General features: G+C 49.3%; 1 protein-coding gene across 6 annotated transcripts; it reads right to left on the bottom strand.

Annotated features, from left to right (window-relative positions):
• On the bottom strand, positions 1 to 23,090 carry mycbpap (mycbp associated protein). Of its 6 annotated transcripts, none has more exons than XM_072711781.1 (19): positions 22,771 to 23,090; positions 19,839 to 19,960; positions 19,225 to 19,387; positions 18,787 to 18,893; positions 17,260 to 17,425; positions 16,776 to 16,891; positions 16,435 to 16,585; positions 16,148 to 16,266; positions 13,316 to 13,458; positions 11,589 to 11,697; positions 11,301 to 11,517; positions 10,662 to 10,849; positions 9,408 to 9,554; positions 5,278 to 5,550; positions 4,728 to 4,870; positions 3,751 to 3,866; positions 3,421 to 3,530; positions 2,713 to 2,865; positions 1 to 119 (listed from the first exon to the last, which is right to left on the bottom strand). In XM_072711781.1, the coding sequence occupies exons 1-19, from the start codon at positions 22,835 to 22,837 to the stop codon at positions 51 to 53; spliced, it is 2,679 nt and encodes an 892-aa protein (XP_072567882.1). In that variant the 5' UTR covers positions 22,838 to 23,090; the 3' UTR covers positions 1 to 50. The 6 variants fall into 6 exon arrangements, 5 of the variants coding, with proteins under 5 accessions (XP_072567882.1, XP_072567883.1, XP_072567881.1 ...); XM_072711782.1 differs by having other exon boundaries at positions 19,225 to 19,372; XM_072711780.1 differs by lacking the exons at positions 19,839 to 19,960; positions 22,771 to 23,090 and having other exon boundaries at positions 19,225 to 19,823.
• Positions 23,091 to 23,139: the final 49 nt, after the last annotated feature.

Here is a 23,139-nt window from a genome sequence, read left to right as displayed (position 1 = left end):
GTTTATTTGTAGACAATCACACTTGATTTATTAGGAGGACTTTATTGTGCTCAGGAGCTTTGTGTTTCATCCAGTAGCTCACACAGAGAGTCCACCAGCTCCTCCAACAGTGAGTAGGTCTGGAGACAAGAGACAGGAGGCCCAGTCAACACCAAAAACAAAATCAGGAAGGCCAGTCAGCACCGGAGACAGGATGGCCAGTCAGCACCAGTTACAGGAGACAGGAGGGCCAGTCAGCACCAGTTACAGGAGACAGGAGGGCCAGTCAGCACCAGTTACAGGAGACAGGAGGGCCAGTCAGCATCAGGGACAGGAGACAGGAGGGCCAGTCAGCATCAGGGACAGGAGACAGGAGGGCCAGTCAGCACCAGTTACAGGAGGCAGGAAGGCCAGTCAGCACCGGAGACAGGATGGCCAGTCAGCACCAGTTACAGGAGACAGGAGGGCCAGTCAGCACCAGTTACAGGAGACAGGAGGGCCAGTCAGCACCAGTTACAGGAGACAGGAGGGCCAGTCAGCACCAGTTACAGGAGACAGGATGGCCAGTCAGCACCAGTTACAGGAGACAGGAGGGCCAGTCAGCACCAGTTACAGGAGACAGGAGGGCCAGTCAGCACCAGTTACAGGAGACAGGAGGGCCAGTCAGCACCAGTTACAGGAGACAGGAGGGCCAGTCAGCACCAGTTACAGGAGACAGGAGGGCCAGTCAGCATCAGGGACAGGAGACAGGAGGGCCAGTCAGCACCAGTTACAGGAGACAGGAGGGCCAGTCAGCATCAGGGACAGGAGACAGGAGGGCCAGTCAGCACCAGTTACAGGAGACAGGAGGGCCAGTCAGCACCAGTTACAGGAGACAGGAGGGCCAGTCAGCACCAGTTACAGGAGACAGGAGGGCCAGTCAGCACCAGTTACAGGAGACAGGAGGGCCAGTCAGCACCAGTTACAGGAGACAGGAGGGCCAGTCAGCACCAGTTACAGGAGACAGGAGGGCCAGTCAGCATCAGGGACAGGAGACAGGAGGGCCAGTCAGCACCAGTTACAGGAGACAGGAGGGCCAGTCAGCACCAGTTACAGGAGACAGGAGGGCCAGTCAGCACCAGTTACAGGAGACAGGAGGGCCAGTCAGCACCAGTTACAGGAGACAGGAGGGCCAGTCAGCACCAGTTACAGGAGACAGGAGGGCCAGTCAGCATCAGGGACAGGAGACAGGAGGGCCAGTCAGCACCAGTTACAGGAGACAGGAGGGCCAGTCAGCACCAGTTACAGGAGACAGGAGGGCCAGTCAGCATCAGGGACAGGAGACAGGAGGGCCAGTCAGCACCAGTTACAGGAAACAGGAGGGCCAGTCAGCATCAGGGACAGGAGACAGGAGGGCCAGTCAGCATCAGGGACAGGAGACAGGAGGGCCAGTCAGCACCAGTTACAGGAGACAGGAGGGCCAGTCAGCACCAGTTACAGGAGACAGGAGGGCCAGTCAGCACCAGTTACAGGAGACAGGAGGGCCAGTCAGCACCAGTTACAGGAGACAGGAGGGCCAGTCAGCACCAGTTACAGGAGACAGGAGGGCCAGTCAGCACCAGTTACAGGAGACAGGAGGGCCACAAGGGCAGCAAATACAGAGCAGTATGGTATAAACATTATAAAGTTTTAAATCAACAACGTTCGAAACGCAATTTTGATTTTTTAAAAATAAACTTCCTGAAAATAAACAGAATAATATGAAATATGTGAGGAGAGAATAAATTATTTCTACTCAACTTACAAAATAAAAAAAATATATATATATATTAATCAGACACTGTTTTTCACTCTCAGTATGTTCAATGTCTCATGTTCAATACTGCACTATGCTGCGCACTATGCTGCGCACTATACTGCACACTGTGTGAGGTGTAGCAGTATCAGGTCACCCGGCACAGCTACCTGCCACTCTGCACCCTACTGCCAGGCGGTGCACGAGCAGGGCATTCTGGGACTGTTTTTATCCCATAGGCCATTATGCTCCGCCACAAAAGCTAACTGCCCAGCAAATCCCAGTGTCATTAACAGCCTGACACACCCTACGATGTAGCTTCAGGGCAGCCCCTGCATATGTGCATGCCAGGCATTTGTTCTCTATAGCCACAGTGTTTTATTTGTTATTATTTATTGTCAGCTGTTGTACTTACTGAACATATATTTATGACACTGTACATATATTTTTGGTCACACACTTCTTGTCTATTGTGCTTTTCTATGTCTATCCATGTATGTCTCTATATCTATTGTCCTAATCATACTGTACATGCTGTACTATTAGCTGCAGTGCTGATAAATGACATTTCACTGCTCTGTCTAGTGACTAGAAAGACTGTTATATCTTATCTTACAATTTTGTACTGATTGCATGTGTTTGGTAGCATGTGCAGTACAGTCCAGAGAGTTGTGGTACGGGGCAGTGAAATGCAGTGCAGTGCAATCCAGTGTGGTGAAGTACAATGCTGAGTGGTATGGTGCTGTCCAGTCCAGTATAGTGTGGTCTGGTGCAGTTTGGTGTAATGTACTGTAGTGAAGTGGGGAGTGGTAGAGTGCAGTATCGTCCAGTGCGGTCCGATGCGGTACAATGTAATGAGAAGCAGTCTGGTGCAGTGTGGTGTGGTATAATCCGGTGCAGTGAGATTCAATACAGTGTGGTACAGCACATCGTGATGCAGTGCACTGCCGAATTGTCACCTGCTGGTACAGTTTTTGGCGGTACTGCTCCTGAAGTTCCTCTTGGCTTTCCACAAGGTCACACTTCAAGCTTCTTCCTCCTGACAGCACCTCCTCACCCAGCATCCTGTGATGCTTCTCATCTCGGCCTTTCCTCTTACTGGAGAGCTGCTCCTGGGCATGGGGGGGGGGACTTGTTAGCAATCACATGACCACCACAGGAGGAAGGGCCATGGTACAGAGCGTGCTCGAATGCCACCTGCAACATTTTGCTGTGGGCACAAGGTCACAGAGTCTTCGAAGCACAGTCCATATGTTGGCGATACGTCTGTCTGCACTGGCTTGTCTGCTGATGTTTAAACAATTTAGTTTGTACAGCTCTTCACTGGAAGAAATTTCCTCACCATGATTCATAATCTCCTGTTACCAAAATTGCTAAAATGAGCAACATTTGGTTTTATTATATGAACATCAAATAAAAAGTGAGGGTTTTAAACCATCAGCCAGAGCAGTACTCTACACATCAATACGTTTAATTCTTAAATTTTTATAATTCTCTGTTTAAGTAAAAAAAAACTCCTGAATGATAGTCTGTTATATTACATTTACATAAGCACTGACTATCATGACACAGAAAGCTGGCTGAGAGTACTGTTCAAGCACATACTGTACAGGTATTTGCTGCCCCCTGTTGGACTAATGCAGTCATTGCATGTGTTTGATCATCACCTCTGTGGGCCTGTCATTCCCTGGCTGCTTCATTGCTCCTTTTTTCTCCTCCTCTTCTACTGAAATCCCTCCTTTCTTTTCTGAATTGTCCTCCTTCTTTACGTTGAAGCCTAAGCCACAGAAAATATAATGGTATTGGAAATTATATTTAAGCAGTTATTGATACTGGCATAATCAAGTTCAGCTTAAGTGGTATGTTGTTACTGTGTTTTTACATGAGTGTGTGACTCTGAATGGTTTTGTATATGTCAGTATGAGTGTAAGCAGGGTGTTCATGTAACATGTTCACAGTCAAATGTGTAACTATGTGTTTTACTGTGTAACACTCACCAGCGGGATCCAGCCTGCTGTCTGCCCAGGCGTCCCTGTATGGAAGTTTAAGCAGGTGCCTCTGCCACAAGGCTTCACTCACCATTTTGTCTAACAGCTCCCTCCACAGCTGCAGCCTGCAGCAACAGCAGCAGTGTCAGCTAAAACCACATCAGCTCTCGCGTCCAGATCCTGACGACGGGTCTCGCACCCCCCGATCCACAACATCGGCTCTCACATGCGGATCCCCAACATTGGCTCTCACACGCGGATCCCCAACATCGGCTCTCACATGCGGATCCCCAACATCGGCTCTCACATGCGGATCCCCAACATCGGCTCTCACATGCGGATCCCCAACATCGGCTCTCACACGCGGATCCCCAACATATCCCCAACATCGGCTCTCACACGCGGATCCACAACATCGGTTCTCACATGCGGATCCCCAACATCGGCTCTCACATGCGGATCCCCAACATCGGCTCTCACTTACAGATCCCCCACCCCTGGGCCCAAGGAGAAGGCAGGGGGAAACAGGCAACCGAGGCCACCCCACCGCCCCCATGGCACAAGGGCCCACGGCCACGCGTCCCTGATACAACCGCCTGCCCGACCTGAGAGGAAGCCCACGAGGGACTAAGGGGGCGCCAGCCCCGCCCACAACCCCCCCACTGAGGAAAGCGGGTCCAGGGCCGAAGGGCCCCATCAACCGGAACCACCCCCCCCCCCCCCCCCGGCGGATGGCCTCCCGCACCCTAATCTCACACGGATCCCGACATCGGCTCTCACACACTGATTTGATTACAGGATTACAGCTCCACATTTACAGCTCTGTGCTTGGTTGATTAGCGTGGGGGAACATGCACAGACAGTGAGACTCCTCTGAAAGACTCTCGGCCTGCTGTGTCCCCCGGGCAAGGCAGGGGTGTCACTCAAAGCTCTGCCCCTTACTCAGCCTCCTCTCACATAGCCCCCACATTCTTCTCTGAGCTCACCCGATGGTGTATGGCGATAGGGCCTGGGGCCGCTCATGAAACTGCTGGAGCTCCAGTACCAAGGTGTTGAAGCAGGCCAGGGCATTCTCCTTGTGCCTCTGCACTGTGCCCTCCCTCTCTCCTTCTGGCATAGCCAGCAGGGTCTGGGAAGGACGTAGAAACACAAGAGGAACCTCATGGAGGTCATGCCATGGGTATAACATCTATCTGGAGTGGCTACAGCTTACTCATGGCCACCTTAGTTTTGATCCTGGACTCATGAAAAGAATCTTGTGTTCCTGAAGACTCAATCAAATCAAAGCACAACAAGGCTGTCAGTTACATATCTCATGAGGGCTTTTACTGGATTGATGGTCCAACCTGGATTAATATGTCTGCCCTGAAGTGCACTTGGAAATGTTAATGACAACAAAAATAGAAAATTTGATCAGTAAGGCAGCTGAAAAAGGTCCTTTCATCTATTTCCAATGAGATATGAAGTAGTTAAGTGTATTTGATGGTACAGGGTGTTATAGTGGCATCAAAGTTTCATGCATTGGCATAAATTTACCTGTCTGAGGCTGGGCACAGAGAGGTCCCAAGCCGGGGCGTGGTGGTGGGGGTCGCCCCCTCGAGGAGCCACCTGCTCCCACAGCTCCCTCAGCATCTGCACGGCCCCCTGCTGGTAATGCAGCTGTAGATCACACAGTCCACTCCGTTTCAGTGAGCATTCATTAGTCTGCATTTCGCTGCAGCTGTAACCAGGTGCAGTCAACACAGTAACTATGGGGACAGTCCTGTAAAAACTGCAGTGTGCTTGCACAGCCCCCTGCTGGTAATGCAGCTTCAGATCACACAGTCTACTACAGCTGCAGCCCGGTGCACAGTTAGCACAGTAACCATGGAGATGGCCCTGTAAATAATGCAGTGCACCTGCACGGCCCCCTTCGGGTAATACAGCTGTCAATCACATAGTTCATTCCGTTTTAGCAAGCATTTCCTAGGCTGCGCTTTGCTGCAGCCAGGTGTGCAATTAGCACAATAACTATAGATAATGCAGTGCTGCACAGCGTACATTAGCTGACATACATAAAATATAGTAGGCTTCGGTGTTACTGAAACATTAATGACCCTGATCCTGGCCCTGAGCCGGACTCCCATCCCATAGGGTCTTATAAGTGATCCTGTTGTGCTCTAATAGAACATCACATATGTATATTTAGGAGATGCTTTTGTCCAAAGTGACATACAACCGAAAAACTAGGGTCAAACAGTCCCTGGAGTAAATGGGGATTAAGGGACTTGCTCTGGGGGCCAATGGTGACATCGCTGGGCTGACCCTGGAATTTTACACTGGGAAGATAAAATGTATAATACAGTAAAAAAAAAAAATCCCCGATCTGTAAAACTGCGGGTACATGGGAGAGGTGAATGTGAATGGATTCATCTTATTCTTATAGATTCAGTATCTCAGCCTGTGCAGTCGTGTCTGTGTCCTTATTGCAGATGGTGAAGCCAGAGTTGTGCATGACTGGCATGTACATCTTTTCTATTTTAGGACATTTTCAGTGGAAAATGTGAGTGACAGGGGACAGGGCACCTCTCTTAGGAACTTCCTTGTGTGGTGCCCCAGATTACAGCTAAGAATCCAATCAGAGCGCTAATGGGTCCAATTAGGCTAGTCTCACAGGTGCTGGAATGGTGGCCAGGAGTCGAGCGACAGGGAGGATTGTGGTCTCTCCCAGCATGTGGGACGATGCCAGATTTAACACAGCAAATGCTGGAATGGTGGCCAGTGGTCATGTGATAGGGAGGAGCACAGTCTCTCCCAGTACAAGGGACGTTGCTAGACCTAACTTAGCAGATGATGGAATGTTGGCAAGGGGTCACATGACAGTGAGGAGCGCAGTCTCTCCCAGGACGAGGGACGCTGCTAGACCTAACGCACCAGATGATGGAATGGTGGCCAGGGGCGGCGTGACAGGGAGGAGGGTGGTCTCTCCCCTGTTCGGACATCTAGGGGGAGTTCATTCCACCAACTTGGTGCCAGAGCAGAGAAGAGCCGAGAGGTGTGTCTTCCTTGTGCCTTGAGGGGTGGTGGTACCAGTCGAGCAGTCCTGGAGGATCGGAGAGATCGTGGTGCAGTGCGGGGTGTGATGAAGTCTTTTAGGTAGGATGGAGCCAGATCATTTTTGGCTTTGTATGCGAGCATCAGTGTTTTGAATCTGATGCGGGCAGCCACAGGAAGCCAGTGTAGGGAGCGCAGCAAAGGAGTGGTGTGGGAGAACTTGGGAAGGTTGAAAACAAGTCGAGCAGCTTCATTCTGAATCAGTTGGAGGGGACGAATGACGCTCAGTGGTAAACCCGCTAGAAGCGAGTTGCAGTAGTCAAGGCGGGAGATGACGAGGGACTGAACGAGTATCTGGGTAGCCTGTGTGGAAAGAAATGGACGTATCCTGCTGATATTAAACAGGAGAAACCAACAAGAGCGGGAAACGTTGGCGATATGTGAGGAAAAGGACAGACGATTGTCCATGGTAACCCCAAGGTTGCGAGCAGTAACCGAAGGATGGATCATGGAGTTGTCGTGGAAGATCGCAAGGTCCAGGAGGGGGGATGAGTCAGCGGGGATGTACAGCAGTTCCGTTTTACTAGGGTTGAGTTTCAGTTGGTGAGCGGTCATCCAAGATGAGATATCTGCTAGACATGCAGATATCTTAGTGGAGACATGAGTGTCTGAAGGACGGAAGGAGAGGATGAGTTGAGTGTCATCTGCATAGCAGTGGTAAGAGAAGCCATGAGAGGATATGACCTCACCGAGATTTGGTATAGAGGGAGAACAGGAGTGGGCCAAGAACCGAGCCCTGAGGGACACCGGTGAAGAGACTATGTGGGGTAGATGTGAGTCCTTTCCATGTCACTCTGTATGATCGGCCTTCGAGGTAGGATGCAAGCCATTGCCAAGCAAACCACTAATGCCAAGACTCCTAAGGATGGACAGGAGAGTCTTGTGGTTAACCGTGTCAAATGCTGCTGATAGGTCAAGAAGGGATAATATGAGGGACGTCGCTAGACCTAACGCAGCAGATGCTGGAATGTTGGCAAGGGGTCACATGACAGGGAGGAGGGTGGTCTCTCCCAAGAAGAGGGATGCTGCTAGACCTAACTCAGCAGATGATGGAATGGTGGCCAGGGGTCACATGACAGTGAGGAGCGCAGTCTCTCCCAGGACGAGGGACGCTGCTAGACCTATCGCACCAGATGATGGAATGGTGTCCAGGAGCCGAGCGACAGGGAGGATTGTGGTCTCTCCCAGCGTGTGGGACGATGCCAGATTTAACGCAGAAGATGATGGAATGGTGGCCAGGGGTCACATGACAGGGAGGAGGGCGGTCTCTCCCAGGATGATGGAATTACAAATTTTCTACTTGTCTGCCACTGTAATATTTGCACATTCTGAATACCTCCTATAACTGAATCGCACATTCTTTACTTAATTTAAGGCTCATATTTACAGTCTATTTAATATATGTTTACACTATGTTTTTTTTTTATCCTCTGTAAGAACTGGAGCCACGTTGTCTCGTCTCACTCTATACGTGTATATTGCTGAGATGACAATAAAGTTCACTTTGACTTTGCTGGCTAGGGGTCACGTGACAAGGAGGAGGGTGGACTCTCCCAGGACGAGGGACGCTGCCTGACCTAACGCAGCTGATGCTGGAATGATGGCCAGGGGTCACGTGACAGAGTTAGGGTTAGGGTTGGATTTTGCAAGGAAAATCACTCCCCAGTGCAAGGTGCTAGAATAGGAGTACAGCTTAATCCATTCAGAAGCATGGGTCAATGCTTTGTGTGGGATAGACAAAGACAATGCTGGAGCGCTGATGAGAGCCCAGGGGTCGAGCCACAGGTATGACGCTGATGAGAGCCCAGGGGTCGAGCCGCAGGTATGACGCTGATGAGAGCCCAGGGGTCGAGCCGCAGGTATGACGCTGATGAGAGCCCAGGGCTCGAGCCGCAGGTATGACGCTGATGAGAGCCCAGGGGTCGAGCCTCAGGTATGACGCTGATGAGAGCCCAGGGGTCGAGCCGCAGGTATGACGCTGATGAGAGCCCAGGGGTCGAGCCGCAGGTATGACGCTGATGAGAGCCCAGGGGTCGAGTCGCAGGTATGACGCTGATGAGAGCCCAGGGGTCGAGCCTCAGGTATGACGCTGATGAGAGCCCAGGGGTCGAGCCGCAGGTATGACGCTGATGAGAGCCCAGGGGTCGAGCCGCAGGTATGACGCTGATGAGAGCCCAGGGGTCGAGCCGCAGGTATGACGCTGATGAGAGCCCAGGGGTCGAGCCGCAGGTATGACGCTGATGAGAGCCCAGGGGTCGAGCCTCAGGTATGACGCTGATGAGAGCCCAGGGGTCGAGCCGCAGGTATGACGCTGATGAGAGCCCAGGGGTCGAGCCGCAGGTATGACGCTGATGAGAGCCCAGGGGTCGAGCCGCAGGTATGACGCTGATGAGAGCCCAGGGGTCGAGCCGCAGGTATGACGCTGATGAGAGCCCAGGGGTCGAGCCGCAGGTATGACGCTGATGAGAGCCCAGGGGTCGAGCCGCAGGTATGACGCTGATGAGAGCCCAGGGGTCGAGCCGCAGGTATGACGCTGATGAGAGCCCAGGGGTCGAGCCGCAGGTATGACGTACCTGAGGGTTGGCCCTGCAGAAGCAGCCTTCCTCTGTGAGGTGGTGCTCAGCAGGGGAGTCGGGCCTCTCTGGGGAGTGCGCCCCCTGCAGGAGCTCAGACAGTAGTAGCCTGCACACCGAGGCCGCCTCCTTCTGCAGGAGCCCCCGCTGTGACACATGCACACAGGCCGGTTAGCCTCATGCAGACATACACGCACACACACCCACACACAGACCTGTACTCAAATATTTGTGGGGACTTCCCATTCATTTCTACGGGCAAAACCCTAATACCAATAATGACAACCTTATCTCTTACCCAGCACTAACCTTAACCATAAGTAACCAAGCAAATACAAGACTTTTGGCATTTTTAGTTTTTTGATTGCAGTTACTGATTTTTATAAAATTTCCCCTTGTGGGGACTGAAAAAATGGTCCTCACAATGTCAAAATAACAGATTTTTTATCACATTGCGGGGACCAAATATACCCACAATGTAATGTATATCTGACCTACAAAAAAACACACACACTGACACACACACACATGCACATGCACATGCACAAAGGCACACAGAAGGACAGATAGACACAAACACACAGACGCAGACAGACACACGTAGACAGAAACAAACACACACACACAGACAGATACGAATGCACTGACACACAGAAAGACAGGCAGACACACAGAAATGCACTGACACAAACAGATTCACACACACAGACAGACAGAGAGAGAGAGACACACACACACACACACAGACAGGCAGAGACACACAGACAGACGGAGACACAGACAGACAGACAGAGACACACACACACACACACATATGCACAAAGGCACACAGAAGGACAGATAGACACAAACACACAGATGCAGGCAGACACACGTAGACACAAACAAACACACACATAGACAGATACGAATGTACTGACACATATAAAGACAGGCAGACACACAGAAATGCACTGACACAAACATATTCACACACACAGACAGAGACACACAGACAGGCAGAGACACACAGAGACAGAGACACACACACAGACAGAGACACACACACAGACAGACAGAGACACACACAGACAGACAGAGACACACGCACAGACAGAGACAGAGACACACACACAGAAAGACACACACAAAGACAGACACACATAGACAGACACAGACAGACAGAGACACACACACAGACAGACACAGACAGAGACACACACACACAGACAGACACACACACATAGACAGACACAGACAGACAGAGACACACACCTCTAAAGTGGCCCTCTGCTGCACATTCTCATCCTGGTGGAAGGCCACCCCGCTCAGCGTCACTTGCAGCGAGGCCCCGCTGAGCAGAACTGGGTGTGTATTCAGGCACCACGCCTCATGGAAGATGCCGGCCGTGGTCGACTTGAAAGTGAAGAGGATCCGTTGCATCTCGCCGGGCAGGATGATGCCTGGGCTCAGGGGGCAGGGCGTGGGGTCACGGCAGGTCACACACAGCAATGCTGACTTTAAGGCGTGTGACTTTGTGTGTGGCCATGATCTGTCAGTATGCAGCATGTCCGCTGTCTGCATGTATAACTCTGTATGTTAACTGTAGCTTTGTGTATACATTGTGTGTGTTGGGCGGATGTGACTGTGTCTGTGTAACGTGCATAAGTCTGTATGTAACCTGTAGCTTTGTGTATATAGTGTGGGTAACACATATTACTGTGTGACCGGTAGCTCTATGTATTTAGTGTACGTGTGTAATATCTACAATTCTGTGAGTTTCATGTAGCTGTGTTTATAATATGTGCGTAAAGTATATAACTCTGTGTGTGACCTGTAGCTCTATCTGTATAGTGTGTCTGCAAAAGGTGTCCCCCTCTGTGTCCTTCATGCTACATGTAAACAGTGCATTACCCGTGTTGCTGTTGAAGTAGAAGCTCTGCCCACGCCCATGCCCGCCAGTCTCCCTGTAGCCATGTCCATCAGCCTCCCTGAAGCTGTGCCGCAGGGCCTGGCGCCTCCAGTAGTAGTAGATGGCTGTACTGCCCTCATTATGCAGCTCCAGGTAGGAGGAGGTCTTCTGCCCTATAGGTGCTCCGAAGCTGAGCTGGCCAGTGACGCCCACCGCCCCCTGTAGGAAGAGTGATGCAAAAGCACCTGGTGGTGCCCCTGTGTGGCTGCGCATCACGGAGATTGCCGTACCTGGTGCGAGGGTGAGCTGCCAGTCCAGCAGGCACGGTGCCCGCAGAAGTGCAGTACTGGAACAAGCACCGTGTCTGGAGTGATGTCATCATCTTGTGCCGGGGGATTCCTGAGAGCAGCGGACAAAATGTGCAGCTCAAACGGATGTGTCTTCTTTTGCTCATTGGGCCTCATTCACCAACCGTTCTTACGAACAAATTTGTTCTTAAACCCCACGTACACACTTTTTTACGAAGATTCTGACATTCACCAATGTTTTCTTATCTGAATTTGTTCTTAGCTAAGAACAGAATTTACGCACACTCAAGACCATTCGTACGCACATTTGAGTAATGACAGTTTGTTCAAAATAATCGGTTATAGTAGTTTTGTTCATTCTACAGTTCATAAAATAATAGTATATGAATCATTTATAAAAGTAAAATATAAAAAATAATTTTAAAGTGTAAAAATTATTTTCATGGTAGTAACGGCGATCATGAGGATTATAAATAGGTCTGTTTCTGCGCATTGGCCTTGCTATCAAAATGGCATTTCTGTTACTTCTTGAAGAGCTTGCCAATCGTGCTCTGAGAAGGGAACGCATGTTTGAAGATCATTTAGATTTATTAGGCACACAGCGTTCACAGAGAAGGTGATATCTCTCCATGTATCAGCTTTCTTGGGGGCTTAATTATATATCCACTGGTTACGCTACTAAATAACATGTGTCTATTTGCATTTACCTCCTGTACAGTAAGATCCAGTTATAACGGACTTCAAGGGACCTGGCAAAACAGTCCGTTATATCCTGAGTTTCTGTATGCCCAGAACACAACTACAGGACACCATTTACTCATGCCACACCCCAGCAGACACACTTGAGGTATAGATTATTATATTGTACATGTAGTAATCCAACTTTACCTGACCAGATGCGTTATTATTAATAATCCCGACTCCATATCTGCGCTGGATATCACCTGCACGCCAAGCGCCTTGTAGACGGAGCTGCATGTCTGTCATAGCCGAACAAAACTACAGCTAAAAGCAGCCCTGGGGACTAAACTGTTTGTCCGTTATAAGTGAAATTCCGTTATTTGTGAGTCCGCTATATCCGATGCTTTCTCTGCATGTTCTTAAAAGCGCACGGCCGGGACCAGCGGACCTCATCCGTTATAGATGAGATTCCGTTATAAGCGAGTCCACTATAACAGGATTTTACTGTATTAATACTTCTACTTAAGCATTACTGAAGTTTTTTTTCCTCTTAGTGACAAGGGGCTCACAGCCTGCGCGTCTCTTTGCCATTCCTTGCACACGGCCCTACAGTCTCGTGCCCTATTATGGGAAATTGCAGGGCGTTTCCCTATGCTAAATAGGACAAATTGGCACACACTTTCAGTTACGAAGACGTGGGATTCACCATTCTTAAGAACAAAGGCGCGAACAATTCTGCTACTTGAGAACACATTATGAATCCAACGTAGGAACAAATTTCAGAGAATTCTTAAGAAAATATTGGTGAATGAGGCCCATTGTTATCAAAACATATATATCAGTAAGATTTACAAATATCAAGAAAGGAGGAGGCACGCTTCATCCGTCTCCTCTCCCAGCGGACTAGATTATTAACTGGGAATGTTTTTAAAGCTTAGCTGCTACTACCCCACTTACAGTGCTGACCATCCATGGCAAGCAGAAGAACACACAGCCACCAGTTTTGTCAAGTGGGAAAATGCACTTACTTCAGCTCCGCACTGTTCTCCCTCTTCACTGTTTCTTTCTCCTCCTCTGCCTGCTCCCTCTTGCCTTCATTTAGGGAGCAGCACTCTGCAGTGTCAGCAGAGAACACCTGATTTCTCCCGATTACCTCCAGACCATCTATCTCCTGTGGGCAGTGATGGAGGTGGAGGGACAGAGGATGAGAGAGGGGGACTGTTACATAAGACAGGAATCATAATGAAATGATGAAATGATGCTTTATCTGCACCTTTTTCATATCCTATTAGGGAGGGGTGCAGGGAACATGGCTGACCACAGAGCACGGATTCTACCACACAAAGCAGAAGGACTTTAAAGTGACTGGAAATACACCAAGCCCCTATTCACAGGCTAAAGAAACACTGTTCTCAAAATCACTAACAGTGACTTGAGAATACCGGCCTGATTAAATGATCTGTGTGGAGACTCCTGCCCCACAGCCTGAGTGATGAAGACAATGTAGCTTTGAGGGGGCAGGAAGGCGAGGAGAGAGTTAAGAAAGCTCAACAGGGACTCACTCACACACACACACTCCATCTGCCTGAGGTTACTCCACACACCATTCTCAGGCAATAGCAGTTAATTACAGCTTGAGCATGTCCAACCACAGCATCCAGAGAAAAACCGGTGCTGGATGCCAGTCAGGGTCACAGTCACAGATGACCTATCTTTTGCTGTATATCTCTCAGCTGTAAAACAGTCAGGGATAGCGGATTACATTGTACTGTCATGGTGTTACACATATGCACATAAGCATGTGGACATGCCCATGCGTTTGGGACGAGGGCACGCACTAAAGGGTGTGGCCGACAGAGCAGGCACCTGTCGCAGCCCTGCCTGGGCTCTTGGGGCATTTCAGACAGTTGAGCCCTGAGTCTACCCACCAAAGAATCTGACTGGCATTGGGGCTTCCCCTTCCTCTGTCTCTGTGTCCCTCTGGGTGCTCGGACACCTTCACACACTCTCTGGTTAATTACGCTGCCATTACAGGTGCCCAGCAGGGTTGTCTAAGGCCAGACGAAGGAGCCACAGGCCTCCAGACTCACTTTCACAGTGGTAGCAGTAGCGTTACCACCTTTCTCAGTTGGTCACACCCTTTTTTTTGGTGCAACTTGGTATTAATCAATGATCTTGCATGCTGATGAACAGTTGTCCTAACTTGCATACCCAAGTTTGTGTATCGAGGAAAGATTAAAAGTGATTCAAGATTTGTTACAGTAACCTCGACATTTGTGAGGGTTGCAGCAGATCTCCACCAATGTGACTAATACATGGGGACCCCTAACCACCACCCAGAACAGTTTGCTAGTCATAAAAAGCCTATTTATTACCAATGTCTAAACACACAGAACTGTACTCTACATTTTGCATGTCAAAATACTTTGTCATTTTCTAACTAGACTTTTTTATAAAATATACAACCATCTAAATTTTGTCCCTGTATGTACAAGGTTAGTATTGTATGCACAGGAGCACTACGTTTTGGACTATTCAGTTATTAAAGATGTTAAAATAACATCCGTGAAATGTTTACTTCTAGAAACGAGGGATTCCACAGTCACAAAGACAGCTAACACATGAGTGAGGCTACCAAGACAGATTCATGACGTACCCAAGTCAAGACTTTAATATAAAAAAATATAATATGCAGCTACGTAAACAAATATCACGTATTACTAATATTTAGGTATTAAATGATGAGATTGTGACATTTGATCCAAATCAATGTTAAATGTGCAAATGTGAAAGGAATCTGAATTCTTGGGACATGCTAATACTTCAGCTAAAGGGATTGTTTTGCACATATTATCATCAGTGTGTGTATACATATATACTCACGTGTGCAGATAGGGAGAGACCAATTCAGCAAAAAGAAACATTCTGATGATTATAACGCACATATACAACCAGGTGGAATTTTGACTTGCACACTCTCAATAAATGGTGGCAGTCCGGAGCGCTGGAGCACACTGAGCCAGGTGTTCCTTGGAGAACGTCGTGTTCCCAGACATGGAGGCAGCCTGCTCACACCATTATGTAGTGTTTATGCTTGTGTGTGTGTGTGTGTGGTCATATATTTTTTACATTGTGGGGACCAAATGTCTCCACAAAGCGATAAAAACCTGTTATTTTATCACAAAGCTATGAATAATCACAAGGGGTTCACACTTGGATACCAAGTGCTTTCTGCATGTATGCTGATCTGTATTTATTTCTGTGTATAGTCACTCTGTGTGACTGCTGCGCACACAAATGAGGGAGCTAATTATCCCAAAAGACCGTTCATTTAGAAAAGGTGCTCATGAGTGCCAACAATTAGCAGTAATTAGCCCAAGCTAATTAGCATGCCAGCTCCGTCTTGTTATGTGACCCCCCCACTGGGGTCCAATAATTATGGGGAAGCACAGCAAGTGCCAGGCTGCTTACAGTACACATGCTCCCCCTTGGGCTTGGCAGGACTTACTGGGCCACATACAGTTCACATGTTCCCGCTCAAGCCCGGCAGGATGCGCGGGGGGCGCATGTGGTACACATGATCCTCCTCGGTCCTCGAGCCTGGCAGGACGCATCGGGATATGTACGGTACGCATGCTCCCCCGTGGGCCTGGCAGGACGCATCGGGATATGTACGGTACGCATGCTCCCCCGTGGGCCTGGCAGGACGCATCGGGATATGTACGGTACGCATGCTCCTCCTTGGGCCTTCAGGACCCTTGGCTAGCAAATATGAGACTAAACAAGACCGGAATACAGGAAGTGAGTGTGGCAGAGAGTGGATAGGTAAAGCACAATGGTGACCGGGGGCAGGAACCCACTGGCTGTGTGAAGCCCTGGTCCATGAGAAGCTCCCCAAGCTCTTGCCAGCGGTGCTGCAGGTACAGGCTGTGGGCCCAGGTCCGGCAGGCAGGAGGGGAGACCTCTGGGAGTGCGTTGCCTGAATGGAGAGAACACGTAAGCTAAAATGTTAAAACATCTAAGAGCACCTCACACTTAGGTAGGTAGGTAGGTAGAAGTCCTGCTCTGCTCCTCTCTAGAGTACATACTGGACGTTACGTGAATCCATCTCCAACTCTTCAATTCTCTATCTAAGGTGGAAATGCACCTGTTTCCAAACGTATCCTCCGTGGCTGGCCAATGCGAGTGATGGGCTCTGGATAGCCCCTTTCCCTCCGGGTCAGGGTGCTGGTAATACCACTAAACTCATCACCGATATTCTGAGGAAGCTTCCAGAACCCACTGCCCACATGGTAGCCCTGATGACACCAAATAGCACAGTCATTAAAGACAGACACAAAACACTGACACGTGATATGAGACTGACATAGAGCGATCCGTCTGGGGACCCGGGTCGCCAGCACACCCTTGACAACACACATTGAGAGAAAGCAGTTCTACACTAGGCGGCAGCGACGAGTTCAGCAGGGGACAGTGTAAGTCAGGCACCTGGCCAGAGCACAGGGCAGGCAGCCCACGGCTGATCAGCTCCCGCCTCTCCTGGGTCTCTCTCAACCAGTCAGACTGGGTCATCAACAGCGTCTGCACTGGTTTATGAAGCAGTCCTGTTGATACACAAATCACAGTGTCCAACAACTGTGACCAGAACCCTAAGGGGAACCAGTCCAGTCAACAGCACTCTGAGCCAACTAATCTCAGCACACATGAGCGAAGTGGCCTGCAGCCTGGCAGCTGCACTGCCAGTGCCTGGGGATGGCGCTGATGGACTGGCAACATCCAGTGTGAGTTACTGCCCTCATGTTCACTGGGGATGGCGCTGATGAACTGGCAACATCCAGTGTGGGTTACTGTCCTCATGTTCACTGCCTTTATTTGGAGTTTCCAAAGTAAACTATCAATAAGTTTACTTATGTTCTGATGTTCACTGCCTTTCTGCTGTGTCCAAAATGCGTGCCATTGATAGTAGCCTCACGGGAGAGAAAGTCTTGTTGACGCCGCCGCTCAACCATGTGATGCTCCCAGTGATGCAGGGCTTGGCTCTGTGGGTCCAGGGGACAGTGCTGCTTAACGGGGCTGCCTTTCTGCACCACTTTCACCAGGGGGCGTACTCCTAAGGAGGCCGGCACCCGTTTCACCAGCTGGTTTGGGGTGAAAAAAACACACACTTTGACAGGCGGCACATGTTGTGTTATGTCTCACACTACTTTGTCCAGAATCTGAATTGCAATAACAAAACCGCCTGTTAATTTGAACATTGTCTGGCTACTACATGGGGGGTCTGCCCCGGTAAGAACAATTAACAGGTAGATGAAGTGACGCATAAACTGACAGATTAACCTACGAGTAAAGCGACAGGCAAACTTCACCACTCTGCTCACCTCCCTGGACACCAGCAAAATGCTGACATGTCCTTGCAGGCTGAAATGAAGAGAATTAATCAACTTTCATTAATAGTTACTATCAGCATAAACTACTTCACCAGACGCTTTAATCTTATAACAAGGAAAATTTCAGTTCAAATTCTGTATAGGTCATTTTGATGATTTTTTGGCACAGGAGGTAGTGCTACTGTTCGGCAACGGGAGGGTTCCAGGTCCGAGCCCCGGTTCCTCCTGACCCTATCAAAGTGTCCTTGAGCAAGAGACTGAACCCCAAATTGCTCCCAGTGTGCAGGTTGGCGCCTTGCATGGCAGCCTCCACCACTGGTGTATGAATGTGAGTGTGGATGGTGAATGTGAGGCTAAATTGTAAAGTGCTTTGAGTGCTCGTTGGAGTAGAAGATGCACTATATAAATATATGCGCCATTTACCACTTCACAATAGAATCCCCTCAAGGTATTTGACAAGAGTGTGTGGTGATCATTACTATATCATATAATTTAGAATGGTGAATGAAACAGGGAAAAGGGAAAAAGAATGCCAGGAGACAACAGAGGATTCAAGGGTTTTATTTGTCACATGCAAGGTATACGGTCAGACTACAAGCTGCAGTGAAATGCAAGGTGGTCTATTAGCAATAAAAAAGATGAAAATGGGGTAGGGAGAGGAACCAAAACCTCAAGCAGGGACAAAATAAACCTGTAGGGACCCAAGATCAACCAGCTGCCCAACCCCCCAGCATGCAAGGAATGTGTGAGGAGAGATGCAGAGGGGGACATCTGTGACAGAGGGCAAGGGGGCATGTATGAGGGGGGTCAGGGATGCCTGAAGGGCGGCCATGTATGTGGGGAGTGCGTATGTGAGGCAGCCACATATAGGCAAGACTGAGCAGGGCGCAGGACACACAAAGCTGCTGAGCAGGGGGTCAACGCTGTAGTCCAATCAAATAGCAGCTCTTGTGAGACACCTGGGGGCTGCGAGCTGCTCTCCTCCACACAGGGGCCCCTGGGGGCCACAACCTGCTCTCCCCCACTGTACTTCTGCCCATAGCAGGACCCCCTGAGACCTAGCACAGAAACCCCCCACGCCCATCAACATGCACACCAATGTGCTCATTTACCTCCAGCTCTCCTCTGGCCTCCATATCCTGTTTAAAGTTCTCCAGGGTTCCTAGGATGCTGTGTGGCAGGACCATGCCTCGGGTATCAAAACGAGGACCGCCAGCTTCTGTGGCTCACAGCGATGTTATAACACATGAGAGAAACAGAGAGGCAATAGCAGCACATGGTGAAACCAAGAATCATCCGGTATCTGTATCCACAAAGTATGCACTGAGGGAAATGACAGGATGTGCAGTACATGATAAAAGAGCCTTTAGTATGAAGCTCACTTTCTACGTATAATCTGCTCTATAGACCAGACAGCTCAAATCTCAGCATTTAAAGAAATGGGAAGCAGTGAAGCCAATGACTGACAGCACACACAGCTCCAACCAGCGATGGCCTGAAAATAACAGCACATGTAGAGCTCTTGACTGGTTGTTTTTTCCTGGTTGCACCTGTAGAGTCCAGCGGCAGCATGGAGCTCCCCTGTGGCACAGGCCTGGCCACAGTGATCCGGACCGTCTGTCTGCCTGTCTCTGGGGGGCGGGGCCTCCTCACCAGGACCCGGGTCATCAGGGAAGCTTTCGGGATCGTTTTGGGGGTCTGAGGAAGCAGCAGCTGTGCACTCAGGGACACAGACACACAAAGGCAGAGATGGCAACACAGATATTCAGAAACACAGATAGAACACAGACTCCTGGAGGCCCAAATGGGAGGATTGAAACCCTGAGGCTCAGAGGGGAACACAGACATACAGAAACACAGATAGAATACAGACAGCCTGAGACCCAGTGAGGAACACAGACACACAGGGGCAGAGACGGGAACACAGACACACAGGGGCAGAGACGGGAACACAGACACACAGAGGCAGAGACAGGAATGCACAGTATGGACATGATCCGTGTCCTTGTACCAGATAAGTGGAACACAAGACAGACATGTGCTTGAGAAGGTAACCTGCCCCATGTTACTGATGTGTAATGCAGCTTGTATTGAGTTCAAAGCACCTCCACTTGGGACACAGCTCCACCCAAATGAGAACGAGCCCCCAGCTGCCCTGTCACACCTTCTGCAGCTCCTCCAGGCGGATGGCCAGAACCTGAACGTCCTCTGCCGTGAGGCTGGGGATCTGGCTTTGATCCTCCGAGACATGGCAAAGCAGTGCCCCACCTTGCAGCTGCTGCTTCTCTAAAAGACATGATGAGCATAATATGCTGCTTATTATTATTATTATTATTATTATTATTATTATTATTATTATTATGTGTGAAGCGCTCATAATGACTTTGATGGGCCCCAGGTAGCAGTGTGAAGCAGCCACCATAGATCCTTAAAGCACCTATGGGATCCTGAAGCTGATTTTCCACAGAGAATGTAGCCATACCAAAAGGAGCAGTTTCATCAGGTCATTAAACAATTACAAAGCAATAATGAGGCAAACATGGTGAGTCCAGCTAAAATAAATACCCCTACCAGAAGTAGCCAACCTCTCAGTGACAATTATGGGCCAGCTCAATGGCTCTTGACCTGCTGAAGAATCTTTCTCTCTCTCTCTCTCCTTGCAGTAAGAAACAGAACAGACTGTAACAAAATGGTGTCTAAGAGAATGATGCCAGTGCACAGTAAGACTCCTGAGGAGCCCAAGTGAGGGATGCCAGCTGTAACCAGAGCCCTTGTGACTTCTCGTGTGAGAATCCCAGAGAAGCAACACCTTTAAATAAGAGCGGGGAACAGCAGTTACTGACACCATCTCACAAGAGGGGACGACGGGTCCACGCAGGGCGAGTGGGGAACAGCAGTTACTGACACCATGACACAAGAGGGGACGACGGGTCCACGCAGGGCGAGCGGGGAACAGCAGTTACTGACACCATGACACAAGAGGGGACGACGGGTCCACGCAGAGCGAGCGGGGAACAGCAGTTACTGACACCATGACACAAGAGGGGACGACGGGTCCACGCAGAGCGAGCGCGGAACAGCAGTTACTGACACCATTACACAAGAGGGGACGACGGGTCCACGCAGAGCGAGCGGGGAACAGCAGTTACTGACACCATGACACAAGAGGGGACGACGGGTCCACGCAGAGCGAGCGGGGAACAGCAGTTACTGACACCATGACACAAGAGGGGACGACGGGTCCACGCAGGGCGAGCGGGGAACAGCAGTTACTGACACCATGACACAAGAGGGGACGACGGGTCCACGCCCAAATCTAGCGGACTCCCCTGTTAGAACACGACAATCTGTGAAGTCAGAGTGTCCTTATTGCCAATGTCTCCCATCTTGCTGGCACACCTGAGGCTCAAACACAGTGGCGCCCTTTGTTAAGCAGAGACTGGAGCGGAGCTGTCTCTATACCACACAGTCAAGGGGTCTGCACCAGCATCTGCAATAGTCATCCTTAAAATACACATACACATAAAAGTTAAAAAGAAGATTCATAGCAATAGCAGGACCTAGCTGGCCAGCACATTTCAAGATAAACCCCCAGAAAAATCTGAAGCTAAAACAGAAATAAACATTTAGATGTTTCTAGAAGGACAGACAGCATATGGCATCAAAGGGCTCATTGCAGGCAGTCCCTGCTAGAAACATTTCCGGCATTCTCAGCACAACAAAACAAATCCTCATGGATCATCACAAGAATACAGAATCCCAAAATACCTTTTTCTCTGATAAAGAGGTGAATTTCACTCTTACATCCCACAGTTCCCAGAGAAGGCTTAGTTCAGGATGTCATGTTAACGCCCAGAACGTCCCAGAGTGGGGTTAGAATTAGCAAAGGCTGTCACAGTAACTCCTGACACTATCCAGAGTAGGGTTAAGGTTAGCACAGGATGCAACAGTAACACTCTCCACATCCCAGAGTAGGGTTAGGTTTAGCTCAGGATGTCACGGGAACACCCTAAATGTCCCAGAGTAGGGTTAGCGTTATCATAGGATGTGACAGTAACACCCTATCCCCAAACTGGTGGAAGACTGGGGTTTAGCTGCTGCTGAAAAGGCAGTGATGAAAAGTTTTTAATTCTACTTTTATTAATTTAAATCAGTTGATCCTTTTTAAGGACAGTTATTTGGGCAGACCTGCAGCTGCAGCCTTCAGGAGCTGAATGTAGTCATTAATAAATCTCTCTTTGTCCCTCTCTCATCTGGCAGAAGGTACAGCAGCAGCCGAGCATCCTCTGCCAGGTTCTGCACCAGGTTCTGCACCAGGTTCTTCCCCAAAGCTGTCAGGGCCTGACACATGAGTACCATCTGCCATATTGTTACATCTATTTACTATATCGACAGAAGCCACCACATCTGTTATATTGGAAAACCAGCTAGCTCCCCTAGGAAAACTAGCTCCCCTGTGTGTTAGTGTAAGTATATTCTCTATTACTTATATTTATGAGCTATTGTTCTCCTTTTCCCCTCTCCCCCATGTATTGCTTTAGTCTTGCTTACAGTCTCTGCACTTCATGTATATATGCTGCACTGCGGTCCTGGGGAATGTTATTTCATGCTGCTGTATGCTGTGGGTTGTATATACAATACGGACCCACTTCACTTCACTAATAAAGAGGCTGCTGTTCTCTCATGCTTCCTCACCACCACTGCCCCAGCACCATAAAAGGTCTCCTCTTCAGAAAGTGCTCTCAGCACTGCTCACTGAAAAGGCACCTTCAGTAAAACATTAGAAATTTTACAGCAAGCTACTGATATTCCCAACAACCACTCTGATATACCTGTAGCTTCATGACCAATTTAATGCATCAGTAAATTTCACATTTTTAAATTCCTAGTTGTGTCACAATTCCTAGTTGTGTTAAGATGCCGTAATGTTTTACCGTATCTAATAAACCTAAACAACTGAAAATTTGACTTATCTTTTCACCTGTGGGTACACATCCTGAAGGCTTTGTTGCTCTTTTAAAGTATGCATACTCTTCTGGTTCTGGACTTTTGTTGCTAAGGGGTCATTCCATCCGATGTGTCCCATTGTCACCTACCTGTGGGGGTCCGTGACCTCAGCTCCTTCCTGGAGACTTTTCCCGTAGATTTACCTAGGCTAGCCATTTATAAAAACGTCCCTGCGCTAAAGAGTGCCTACTGTTCCAATTATAAAACGACTATAAATGTCTCGGATTAGCCGTTGATCACGTTAGAGCGAGAAACTGAAGTTTATTTCTATCCGAATGTATTTGGTGCTGAGAAGTCCACTGCGGCTCCTTCCCGCTTTGTCGTATCCATGGCGACGGCGCTCACTTCCGCCTCCAGATGACCGCTTCCGCCGTGCGATTCAAACAATCGGCGGCGGCGGCGAATTCCAGCAGGGTTTCCTAAAAGCGTCGGAGCGCGACGATCATCGCCGGCCAGTC

Source organism: Paramormyrops kingsleyae, chromosome 5 (assembly GCF_048594095.1).
Source record: "Paramormyrops kingsleyae isolate MSU_618 chromosome 5, PKINGS_0.4, whole genome shotgun sequence".
In the NCBI taxonomy this organism is placed as follows: domain Eukaryota; kingdom Metazoa; phylum Chordata; class Actinopteri; order Osteoglossiformes; family Mormyridae; genus Paramormyrops; species Paramormyrops kingsleyae.
This window is presented reverse-complemented; position numbering and strand designations above follow the sequence as displayed.